The following is a 13,256-nucleotide window of genomic DNA, read 5'->3' on the forward strand; positions in this document are numbered from 1 at the left end:
GGAAAATATTAAATTATTTTGAATTAGATAAAATTTATTTAAATAAATTTTGAATCAATAAAATTTGGGAAATTATTCAATAAGTCATTATACTTAGTCAAAATACCAAATCACTCCCAAATATTAATTTATATCGAAATTTTCTAGGAAATCAAATTAACCCCGGAGATCATGACTATACAACAACACATCCCGGTTTTCAAAAATGACTTGCCAACCGGTCGTCAAGTGAATGTTACGGCCCCTCTTTTGTATTTACTTTTTTTAGGAGAGAATACATGTACTAAGTATTACAAATAATACAAAAATTTTATTACACTACTTTTAAACCGAATACGTTACAAGGAATCTAGTTTGAAGGGCCACTTAGGTTGTTGGATTTCAGAACGGCTTAAAGGCCATCCAAGTTACGACCCTTTTAAGTGACATCCTACCAATGAAATTGACCGTTTAGCTCCATTAACAAAAATGACAATTTCTATTAAATTGATCGGCTAACCTATTGACAAAGTAAAAGGTTTGTGTTTTAGTACAATAGGCCGGACTTGTTGGCTTAACCTATTAAGTAACTACATCCATATTAAGTTAAAAATAAACAACTATGTATAGTTATCATTGTCAGGATCAATCACTTAACCTATTAAACCCATTAAGTCAAAAAGAAATAACCCCTTAATTTATTCTTGTAAATGATCCATCCAACTACTCCCTGGTACCTTAATCGAACCCTTTTCATGTACACGTTTTCTCAATCTCTTAGCGTCCTCCCACCTCCCAACACCCGCATAAATATTAGCAAGAAGCGAACCATACCCACTACTATCACTTTCCAACTCAAAGCAATGTTTGGCTGCAATTTCCCCCAACTCAACATTATTATGCATACTACATGCAAGAAGCAATGCACCCCAAACCCCAGAATGGGGCTCCATTGGCATGGACTTAATCAACTCATAAGCTTCATCTAGCCTTCCTGATCGACCTAAAATTTCAACCATGAGGCTGTAATGGTCAGGTGTAGGCACAAGTCCATACCTTTTCATGGAATTGAAACATTTGTAACTTTCTTCAACATTACCAACATGACTTAACGCAGTTAGTATTCCTGAAAATGTAACCAAATTTGGACGGATTTTGGACTCCATCATTTCATCGAACAGTTGGATGGCAATATGTTCCTTCCCATTGTTCCCACAACCCAAAATCATGGCTGTGTATGAAATAATGTCTTTCTTGTGTAACTCGTGAAATAATTTTAAAGCTTTATCGATGGAACCATGTTTGGAGTATAAGTCGATTAATGCAGTACGTATGTGATCATCCATGGTGATGCCGATTTGTTTCATGTAAATGTCATGTATCCATGACCCAAAAGTGAAGTCTCCTAGTTGGGAACAAGCGGATATGACAGTAGCTAATGTCATTTTGTCAGGTTGGATGTTTGGTTTTAGTTGAAGCATTTTGTCGAATAGCTGGAGTGCTTCTTTTGGTCGACTGTTTTTAGAGTAACAAGTGATCATGGCATTATACATCAATTGATTTTTTTGAAACATATCATTGAATACTTCACGTGCAGATTCAATATCTCCACACTTTGAGTACCCTCCGATCATTGTGATACAAGAAATGATGTTTCTTTGGGGCATTAAATTGTAGAAGTTTTGTGCCAAATCGATTTTATCAGACTCCACATAACCACTGAGCATGACATTCCATGAAGTTTGATTTCTCTCAGGCATTTCTTGGAATAAACGTAAAGCCTTCTCCATATCTCTTGTTCTTGAATACCCAGAAATCATGGAATTCCAAGAAACAACATCCTTGTTTGGCATTCCAGAAAAGAACTCTTCAGCTATTGATAAATTTCCCGATCTTATATACCCATCTATCATGGAATTCCAAGACACTACATTTCTTTCAGACATTTCATCGAACACCTTCTTTGCAGTCTCCATGTCATTAACACTTTTATAAAATCCAAGTAGAGCAGTCTCCACGTAAACATCCCCACAAAACCCATGACTATGGATTTGACCATGAATCATAATCCCACCATTTCCATTACCAAGCCTTGCGCATGCCTTCAAAGCAGATGCTACAGTAAATGTGGAAGGTAACAGTCCCGATCTTTGCAGCTCCATGTATTGAGCAAAGGCTTCTTGAAACCCACCATGGTCGCAGAAATACCGAATAGCAGAATTTGAAGAAGCCACATCTGGTTGTTTTGAATGGCGAAGAATTAATCGAAGATAATGAACAATACCTTGATTGTAATCGGATGGAGAGGTTATAAGATGGCGGATTACCAGTCCCTCAAGATGATTAAGGCCATGAACAAGTATTAATCCATGAAGTTGCTTCAATTGTTTGGATGTCAGAAAGCGCTTCAACAAGGTGGTTAATTTTGGAACCACCTCACTAGCCATTCCATAAAGGTGTTGTTAATTTTGAGATCTCTTTAATGAGCATCCATATTTTTTGATATCTTCTAACCTGCCAAATCACCGAATATATGACATGACAAACAGATTCATCACATATTCAACTGCTTATATGTGTAAAATTACCAAAAAAAGGTTTCTTTTTATATTATGACTTATTTTTCTTATTATAAAATATAACAAATAGTTTTTTTTCCTAATTTAATTCTAATAACCATTGGTAGCACAAATCAGTTCTCATATCAGAACAAAAAAACTCAGCAGCACAGTAAAGCAAAATATAACATGAACACACGAAGCACAAAAAACTCAACAGCAGCACAGTAAACTAGATGGCTGCAAAAAAAAAAAAACTCAGACAGCATCAAAATAAAATCGACATCAGCACAAAAAGCATAATATTCCATGAACACACAAAGCAATCGTTCACATTCTTTATTCACAATCACAATTCAAATTAAGGAAATTAGTTCAATTGGGGAAGAAGTAATGAAATCTGGAAAGCTACGATGGAAGGTGAAGGACGAAAATCCAATGAAATCGACATCAGCCCCAAAAAAAAATCCACAATTTTTTGAGTTCCAATAAAATCGACAGCCACACAATTTGCACAAATAAAATCGAACCAGAAAACGAAGGGAAAAAGAAGGAAGAAAGAATGCAGAAGCAGGAACAAACCTGTGGGGTCGCAAACCGGGGTTGCTGTGGGCTCTGACGATCTCCGACAGGTGGGGAGGAGCTGGCTAACGGCGGTGGCTTCACAGGGGACGGCTTGAGGAGCAACTCGACAGAACAGCAATATGGAGGCATATGTTCTGTGCGTCGACGTATAGTTAAGATTAAGGGTATATCTGTCAATTTCTTTGAATGCAGCACTAAGGAGTTCTTATAAGGGGTAGGTTACTTTTAAAAAATTGAGATAGTGACTTAGTAGGTTACAACCTGTGGAAATTATGGGTAAAGAATTTATAAAATTTTATTAAATTAATAAGATATATGTTTTGTTTAGACTTTTATGTTGATTATTTAAATTATTATATATTTTAACTGAATATCGGATATATATTATGTATGTGAAGACATTTAATATAATTATGATTTTATATAATAGAATATAAATTTGAATAAAGTCTTAAAACACAAGGAATCATGAAAATGACATTGATATACGAAAAATTAAATATAAAAGAAATGAAAGTTTATAATGCGTCATATTAATTATAGATTTGCATGCAGCCAAATCAATACTTTGTGGAAGCTTAATTCTCTTTCTCGATATTTTCATTTTCTATTATAATTTTATTTCTCTATACCAAAAGTGCCCTTAACGATATCAAATTACTAAATAATGAGACAACAACAAATTTCCAATGTTTATGACTTGATGAAAGCATTTAGAGGGGTAATCCAAGAAATTGAGTTTTACAAATTCTATTATGTGGTGGTCGTAGAGCTCTTATAGGCAAATGAAACTAAGGGTAATTTGGTCCATAAACAAAAACTCTAACGGTAGTGTTGTTGTCAATTGGATAAAGGAGATAGCATGCTCCCTTAAAAAATAAAAATTTCTTAAATCAAAACTTTGATATAAACAACCAAGCGTAGTCAATTGCAAGTAAATACACTGTCTATCTTGTAAGAGCAATCTACGTAACTCCATCTGTAGTTTCTTTTCTGACTCCACCTGTAGTTTTGGGCTTCTTTTGTAACTCCACCTGATGTCCAACTACAAATGAAAACAATTTATAAGTTAGTAGTGAGAGCAATTATACCATGAGTGCACTTATCACAAAAATATCAGTAAAATTTCTTGTATGATGTTTAAATAAGAAAGAAAAATAGAAAATAATTATTACCCATCTAGGGACCTCAAAATAAAATTGACTATACAAAGAATATATATATATATATATATATATATATATATATATATATATATATATATATATCAATTGAAGAAAAATAATAATGGGTTTTTTAAAACTTGTTTTCACTAACTTTATTATTTCCACAGATTTTAATAAACTGAAAACTAATGAATTGTTAGTTAAAAGACATTGCATCTACACAAGACAAAGAGTTTATGTTTTCACTTAGACTTGAACTGCTTTTAGTCAAAGAATTGGTGTGGAAGTCATTACCGTTTAGCATGAAAAACATTATTCATAAGGGTAGGAGGCATTTCACTTAAATTAAGCTTATGCTTTTAAACTCAAAATTCCCCTTCGATGAGCTTGAACAAACACCATTTTCCACTATTGGACCTTGCCTAAAAACAATTTTTTTTTATATTTTTTTCTTATTAAAGCATTGTACTTTGAAAGTACAATGCTATATTTGGGTGGACATTTTAAAAGTAATTGCTATTTGTTGTAGCCTTAGAATCATTTTTTTTTTTGTTATTAAGGAAATGTAAATGTTAAAAATGATGAAGTCTTACATGGATATGCTACCTTCATTTTTTCGACTTGCATTTACTTTAGGACTATATCATCCAATTAATGACATTCCAGCGCATCCTCTTTCGTCTGTAATAAAGAAACATAAATACATGTTAAAAGAGGTCTATCCAATTTTGATCAAGTAGACTAAATTTTTGGATATGTTTATACTTCTTAGATACACATAAAGATATATTTTTAAAAAAATCTTCAATGATTGTAACGAAGCAAACACAGAGGGGTTAACCAAGCAACATTACTGAAGATTCAAGAACATTACATCATAACGTTTAAATTTATACGAAAGGGTAATAAGCCAAACATTGTATATGAGTTTCAAAATTATACGAATAATAATTTACAAGTTTTCAGATTTGCAAGCTTTGAAGTAGGTGAAAAAAATGGGTAATCAAAACCTGCATAATGCAAAAATATAGACCAAAAGTAACTTTATTAGTGACCAAAACTAACAATTTTGGAAATGGTGGTTCTTTATCGCGCTCAGCCATTTCATAGAACACTCGGAGTGCACATTTAATGGCATTAAAACTATCACTGCGTGCAGAGAGCATCTTTGATGCTTCCAAATTTTAAGTAAAGATGAAGACATCAATTGCCTAAAAAATCGGTGCTCCCTAAAAAAATCGAAAATTTCCAAATTTCAAACAATATATGGGTTTGAGTATTACCTGGAAATCGAGCATAACAAAATCATATGTTCTATTGATTTACTCCAACCCACGACATTGTTGAAGTCGATGTGGAAAATCCCTTTTTGCTCGACGACGATGGATGAGGAGACAGACGTAGAACGGAAACTCGGAGAAAAGAAACCAAGAACATCATCAAGTTCAAAATATTTAATAGTCTCGCAACCAAATACAAATAGAAAAAACAGAGCGAAAGAGAGACGATCGAGAGCGGTCCAAAGGGCAGAGGGGCGTCAATCGATTCTATGGTATAACGGAGGAGAAAAAAATGAAATGGTGGGATATACCAACAGATTGAAGCCCTAGCTAATGGATTTCAAATTTGGAGAAGATTACGTATATGTTCAAAATGGGATTTAGAAAGGAAATCAAAAAATCCATGATTGTTTGGGATACTCCCGATTAAAAATGGAATGAACAAAAAGTTCTTTGATTATTTGGAGCGGTTTTAATGTCATGAGAACGTAACTAATTAGAGGGTCAAAATTGACATTTCACTTTATAAATTTGGAGACTAAAAAGATGCCACGTGGCATCAAAGGTTTCTTTTATTAATATGGAGATTGCAGGTTCCCAACAACTTGTGCTTTTAGAAAACTTCTTACTAGAGCTATCTTTTTGGCTTACACCGTGTCAAACCGATAATAAGTCAAATTTTTTTTTTAAAAAAGATTTGCCAAACAACCGCTAAAGCTAATCAATCTGGAATGAATCGGGAAACACATGAGAACGCAAAACGATGATGGAGCGGGGCAAGCGGGTCGAACAAGTCTAATAATAAAGGTCGGACCTCTCAAGGTGGAACGGCTAAGACAAACCAGCCCAATAATGAGTCAAACCGGTCCAATTTTGACCAAAATCGAAATAATAAACCAAAAAAAGATCAGTCCAAAGTTATTTGTTATTGGTGCGATAAAACAGGTCACTTTGCGTCTCAATATCCAGACCGAATCCAAAAATTACAAGAAAGTAATTCTACCGAAGGTGATGATAATGATACGACCGTATTTTTACACGAGACCGTGTTCTAAAATGAAGAAAAAGTGATACCGTCTCAATATGACTCACAAGATGGCGATGTGTGGTATTTAGATAACGGCGCAAGTAATCATATGACAGGAAACCGATCGTTTTCTTCGAACTTGATGAAGGCATAACGAGAGGGTTTTATTCGGAGAGAATTCATGTGTAAAAATCAAAGGAAAAGTGTTATACTTTTCCAAGGGAAGATGGGTCAACAAATGCTGATGACGGAGATTTACTACATACCGGATCTAAAGAGCAACATGATTAGCCTCGGTCAAGCAACAGAAGTCGGTGTGACATTCGGATGAAAGACAACTACCTCACCATGCACGATGTTGACAAGTGTTTACACATGGAGGTACAAAGAACTCTAAACCTACTTTATAAAATAAAATTACAAATTAGAGTAAATATTTGCCTTCATTCGAAACTAAATGAAGATACGTGGCGATGACATGCGAGACTTGGACATACAAATTTCGAGTCAGTGAAAAAGATGTCTAAGAATGGTCTAGTCAAAGGATTACCAAAATTTGATCATGAGAATCAATTGTGTGAATCTTGCTTGGTAGGCAAGCAAACAAGAGAGTCATTCCCGACTATGATGACATACAAAGCACAACTAGTCATATATTTTGCTATGGGTTATCCCCGATAACATGGTGTTCACAAAAGCAAGATATTGATGCTTTATCATCTTGCAAGGCAGAGTTCATGACAGCCACCATAGCTGCATGTCAAGCAATATGACTTTAAGATTTGCTAGGAGAAATCATGAACAAAGCGCAAGAGAAGATGGTTCTAAGAGTTGATAACAAGTCGACTATCAAACTAACAAAGAATCTCGTTTTTCATGGAAGGAGTAAACACATCAATACAAGGTTTCACTTCATTCATAATTGTGTTGAAAACAAACAAGTGGAGATGGAGTATATTCTCGGTGAAGAACAAAAGGAGGACATTCTTACTAAACCACCAGCTCGAACCAAATTCAAGGAAATGCAAAGTTTGATTGGGATCGAAGACATCTCTAGGACTTAGAGATTCGAAGGTGATTGTTGGAATCCTAAGTCGTAGAGACCAAAACACTTGGAGACCAAGTAATTAGGAATATATGACAAGTTGGTCATTAGAGTCCTAATACAATTCTACTTACATGTCCGTATTTAGAATCTATAAATACAATGTCTAGATTGAGTTAATGATTTAAAGAAAAGATTGTAAACATTGGTTTTGAGTTGGTTTCCGATTAATCAAAAAGTGAATTTTGGTTATTTTTTTGTTTTATTCTTGTTTTCTAAACTAGAATTCATTCCCTCTTACCAATTCAAATCTTTAAGGAAAAGAAAAAGGCTTCATAATAATAATTCTATAAGTCCAAATAATAATAATAATAATACAAGTACAACATTAAAGCTCAAGACTAATCAATCTTAACCGAAGAGTAAATAACTCTTGTAAACCAAAAACAAGCAACAAAACCAATCGTACCCGTCAAAACAAAAAAACAATACGACGCAATCAACATATACCCAAAATACAAAATACCCGAAACACCCTTGGTAATATTAAGCTTCGTAAAAAAATACATAATCGAATATATAAAAAGATAAATGCCCGACGAACCTGACGTCAGATACGACCTCCACCACCATTCATAATCTTCACTACACAGCTGGAAATAACACAGCACGATCGTCACCTCAGCACACGTCACCAACAAAATAATCAAAACAATAAAAAGAAAACCAAAAATATAATAAAATTGATGTAACCAGATCGAGGTCAAAATGAAAAAAAGCTCGATGAAAACCGCCCCAAATGGAAGAACACCACCAATGAGAATCGAAAAAGCGGATCTCATATACCAGGGTTGTTCAGGGATTTGCCGGGGGATTTTATTCGTTTTCACCGGATTTTCGATCGCCGGTTTTCTGAAACCGATGTAACCGCCGGCGAACACCAGTGGCACGGAGATGCAAAACCATAACAACACCAAAGCGAACATCGTGGAGAAGGGAACGGCGCCGGAGGATTTCTCCCCCCAAATTAGGGCGTTTAGTATGAAGAACATGACGAAAATGATTCCCGGGAACATAACACCGGTTTTGAGAGTGATTGTTTTCCAGTTTGATTTTTTTAATGATTTGTAGAGGCGAGTGGTGGCGTAGCCGCCGAAGACCGCCATGAGGACCCAGAGGAGGAGGAGGGCCGTCATGAGGCCGCCGCGGTTTGAAGGTGAGAGGAACCCAAGGAGAGCGAAGATCATCGCGGCGAGAATCATACCGGAGAATTGAACTCCGGTTCCGACGTAGACGCAGAGGAGATCGGAGTTTACAGGTGGCCGGAAAACGTCTCCGTGGAGGAGCTTCCATCCGGTTTCTTGTTCGAATTTGGATTCTTCTTCTTGTTTGTTGTAATTAGAGATGTCGCGATAAAGCGTTCTTAACATGATCATGGCCACCATTCCCGATAAGAAAAGAACGATCATGAGGGAATTCACGATCGAAAACCAGTGGATTTGATCATCCGGCATTAGAAGATATGTGTCCCATCTTGATGCCCATTTAACATCACTCTCCTACAAATCAATCCAATTTAACGCTTCAAATAAAATCTTAAATTTGTGTTCATACTTCATATCTCTGTTCTTATAAGAGTTTACCTGAAATTCAACATCGTAAGTGAAGATGATCTCGTTTTTGTCTTCAATTTCTTGTGGTGGATCAACTCCGGCGACCAATTTTTTGGCATGGGGGTCGCAGGTTGTCAGGCGAGTATCATCACTCCATTCACCATCATACTGATGCTTAACACTGCACAAAAAGAAACACAAAAAAGTGTGTGGATGATAAATAATTAACCTCCAAAAAGTAAAATTTTATGAGAATTATATATAAATATCATATCACCTGAAAGGTTTAACTTCAAATCCAACAATTCTTGCATATTCGAATTCTGGATCTTTGTGAAACTTGACTGTGAATGTTAGATGGTTGTTGATTAAATACTTGTCTTCCTTCATCTACATGATGATAAATTTTAAGCCACAAGTCAGAGATGATACATATGATGATATGAAGTTGGAATTCATTATTCAAGTTACTAAGAAAACAGTTGTTTACTCACTCCTGCATACCATACTTTGTGGCCAACAAAATATCCATGATGATATTGGACATGAGAGTCCTGTTCTTGTTCTGATTTTGTTATGGGAACAACCAGAGGTAGATTATCCAAGATCCTGTAGAAAATGATTGAAAATTAACAAAATGTGATTAACATATGTGTGATTTAACAAGAGTCTCACATGTTGACTTGATACTCATCGTCTATTTTTTCCTTGAATTCTCTGGATGTTCTTTCATTTGGTATTATGCGACACACAATATTGCACATTCGTGGAACTCGCATTTTGAACTGTAAATGATAATTTGGGTAAGATAACAAGAAGATGAATTGCATAATGATATATGGAAGAAGTTTTGGTTACCTCATAAGGGGAATTTTCTATGCGATCACCACGAAGAACTTCCCCTAAATTCTCTGCACTATCAACTATTTGTTGGGGACGACAATAAGGGATGGAATAGTAAAGATAAGGGAGTTGGGTTTTTGTGGAAGACAGTTTGTTTACTTTTACCTTCAGGATATCCCCCTGCGATATAGATTCAAAAACTAAGATGCTTAATGATAATAACAAGATCTTCATTTCTCAGCTATCAAGCATTCAAGCAAAATGCACACAATTCGTGTGAAAGAATGATCGTGATTTCAGCACACAAGTGACTCATGAAAATCGAGATCAACAACAAAATACCGTTGTGAAAACACTGATTTGAAAGTAATTAGAGCTGATCATAGTGATTTACTCTTCAATAACTGAAATTAGTACTCAATTTGAATGGAGAGATCTGATTAATGAAAACCTTGAAAAGAACAGAATCAATTGCAATCACCAGCTGTAATAAATAAATTTTTTAAAACTGGAAGGCGCGTATCTATGTAGGTATCAGAAAACGTTACTTGCCTTGTAAAAATCCTGTGGAGCGACACCAGGGAGGTAGAAGGAGCATCCATGGATTGACAGAAGAAGAAAAACGCAGATCCGTAAGTGATGCGTTGTATCAGCCATGGAATCAACCGAACGATCTTATATCTCGTTGTTAAAATCCGCAAATGAATGTCTCGAATTGTCTCCTGTATATTTGTGTATGCATACACGACTAAATGTATATGATTCTGTATCTAAATCTGTACGTATTATAGATATTCTCTCTGTGAATTTCGTTTTTGATGGCAAAGCTAGATTCAGCATGATGACGAAGATGAGTGAAGACATTTAACTACTAGTACTGGCACGTATTATTTTTTCTTGGGAGGCAGGTTGTGATCGACGGTTTTGGATTTGTTTTGCGCCGGTGGCAGGTTGTGATCTACGGTTTTGGAGTCTTTCGATCTATCCCTCTTTAAACAAATATGAAATCTTCCCTCCTTTCAACAAAAAGAAAAGTTATAAAGCTTTGACTTCACATGTGTCGTTTCTAGAAATTTATTTTTCAATGGTGTACAACTGTACATAAATATAACTTATTTGTCTTAAGTCTTAACTGAGTACTAGGTTAAAACCCATATACTAAATTAAAATTAATTTTAGTTTTATAATAGATAATAAAAATGTTGAAGATGATATAAATCATAAAAGTTTCAAATTAAAAAGATATGAATTCAAAATAAGAAATTGTAAATATGAAGTAAACTTTGAGCGGAAAAATTAAATAGTTAGGTATACATGAAAGTGAAAATTATATTCCTAAAGTTACTAAAAATATAGATCAACGATTTCAAAGTACAAGTGAGATTAATGATGTCTACTCTAGTATTTGGATTTTATAAACTTAATAATTATTAGTTAAATTTAAGGTATCAACTTAAACAAAATCAATGTACAAACATGTAATAAAAGTTTAGCCTCGTTATAACTGGTAATGGGTGAAAAGAAAGACATATTCCATAGTCATATATGATCTATGTTGTGTGGTATGCCTATTTTATCACAAATTGTTAAATGAAACTTAAATGATCATTGTTAATATATATTCACAATTAATTAGAAGCTTCAACATTGGTCATTAGACCTCATTCTCAAAACCTAATCATCCTAGATAAAGGATATGGTAAAGATTAAAACAAAGGGCTACTATAAATGTGAAGCTTCAAGTTCTTCGGTTCAAGAGTTTCTTTCCCCCATCTCAAGTAGAAATAAAACGACCAAGCACAAGCCACTTAACCAAAAAGGGCAAAACATAACATTAACATAAAGGCCAACGGGTAGCTGGAAAAACAAACATGAATACAAAGGAAAAGAGCAAACAACCAAAGCCAATGCACGACACAAGAAACCAAATTAAACAAATCAATATGAACTACAATAAAAAAAACCACAAAAAGGAAACCAAGCCTAACCAGGACCACAATAGGCCAACACCATCCCAATGAACTAAACTAAAAGGCAACATTTGTGAAAAAAAAGCAAAATATGACAATCACACAAGAAGTAAAGGCAAAACCATCCACCAGGCGAAAAGATATTCACCAACAGCTAGAAGAAAGTAAGAGCAAACCAACAAATGCACATCCCATGAACTATTAAGCAGTAACTGTGAAGATTAACCATAACCACCCTCAACATAAGCATGCAACACCCAAGGTCAAAACCGTCACTAACATGCTTAAAAGTAATGATAAAATAAATGAAAGAGGATGTTTAGTAATAAAATGCTATTTTTGGGTGGCATCAAAACTATTTCACATTTATTTTAATTTTTACTTATTAAAGCATTGTACTTCAAAAGTAAAATGTTATTTTTGGGTGGTGGATTTCAACATATACCCAATTATAACATTGTACCTTAAAAGTATAATGTTATTTTTAGGTGGCAATTTTCAAGAAATACCCAAATATAGACTTACATCTTAATATTTTTTTTATCTTTCTTGTCCCCACGATTACATTCTGGTCCTAAATCATCACCACTATGGGGTTTAAATATAAAAAAGAAAAAAAAAACACCCAGGGCATTAAACCAAAACATCTACTAGATGGGTTCATCTTAATCACATAAGGAACCAAAAACCTAAAAAAATAGTCATGTTCTAAGAATTTGTAAAAAATGAAATCACTCAATATATATAAAAAAAAAAGATTAAAGAAATTATATGAGCATATCAATGAACTTGAAAACATATTAGAAACATGTTTAGACTCAAAAATTGACGAATTTTTATTTTGTGAGTTCGCTGAGTTAGGATGTCACAACTGTAAATTTTAAGCTATGTAATCTATACATTCAAGTTAATGTGAATCAAAAACTTCAATCAAATACAACATGCTAGAACTACAAATAGTCATCAAACAATTGGAGACCCTAGAAGTTCTTATTAAGTCTATTTTGGACTAGAACTTCCTTATTGGATCCAAGTGGACCAATAGGCTTCCAATTAGACTATTATGGGCTTAGAACCCTAATTGGACTCTAAGTGGACCCATATTTACTTATTCCAACATTTTAGGTCATGAATGAAATGGATTAAGAGCCTTGATACATGAATAACCTAAAACTAGTTCAAGAAAAACA

At 34.4% G+C, this 13,256-nt stretch overlaps 2 protein-coding genes across 4 annotated transcripts; both read right to left on the minus strand.

Annotated features, from left to right (window-relative positions):
• Positions 1 to 502: 502 nt before the first annotated feature.
• On the minus strand, positions 503 to 3,277 carry LOC111878065 (pentatricopeptide repeat-containing protein At4g22760). Of its 2 annotated transcripts, none has more exons than XM_023874582.3 (2): positions 3,120 to 3,277; positions 503 to 2,493 (listed from the first exon to the last, which is right to left on the minus strand). In XM_023874582.3, the coding sequence occupies exon 2, from the start codon at positions 2,424 to 2,426 to the stop codon at positions 678 to 680; it is 1,749 nt and encodes a 582-aa protein (XP_023730350.1). In that variant the 5' UTR covers positions 2,427 to 2,493; positions 3,120 to 3,277; the 3' UTR covers positions 503 to 677. The 2 variants fall into 2 exon arrangements, with proteins under 2 accessions (XP_023730350.1, XP_042753483.1); XM_042897549.2 differs by lacking the exon at positions 3,120 to 3,277 and having other exon boundaries at positions 503 to 2,215; positions 2,307 to 2,447.
• Positions 3,278 to 7,976: 4,699 nt separating this feature from the next.
• On the minus strand, positions 7,977 to 11,075 carry LOC111878075 (transmembrane 9 superfamily member 10). Of its 2 annotated transcripts, none has more exons than XM_042897611.2 (7): positions 10,649 to 11,075; positions 10,112 to 10,276; positions 9,929 to 10,038; positions 9,763 to 9,862; positions 9,531 to 9,643; positions 9,284 to 9,434; positions 7,977 to 9,199 (listed from the first exon to the last, which is right to left on the minus strand). In XM_042897611.2, the coding sequence occupies exons 1-7, from the start codon at positions 10,751 to 10,753 to the stop codon at positions 8,042 to 8,044; spliced, it is 1,902 nt and encodes a 633-aa protein (XP_042753545.1). In that variant the 5' UTR covers positions 10,754 to 11,075; the 3' UTR covers positions 7,977 to 8,041. The 2 variants fall into 2 exon arrangements, with proteins under 2 accessions (XP_042753545.1, XP_023730360.1); XM_023874592.3 differs by having other exon boundaries at positions 9,748 to 9,862; positions 10,649 to 11,074.
• Between the last annotated feature and the right edge of the window lie 2,181 nt (positions 11,076 to 13,256).

The sequence above is a fragment of the Lactuca sativa genome, chromosome 8 (genome assembly GCF_002870075.4).
Source record: "Lactuca sativa cultivar Salinas chromosome 8, Lsat_Salinas_v11, whole genome shotgun sequence".
Lineage (NCBI taxonomy): Eukaryota > Viridiplantae > Streptophyta > Magnoliopsida > Asterales > Asteraceae > Lactuca > Lactuca sativa.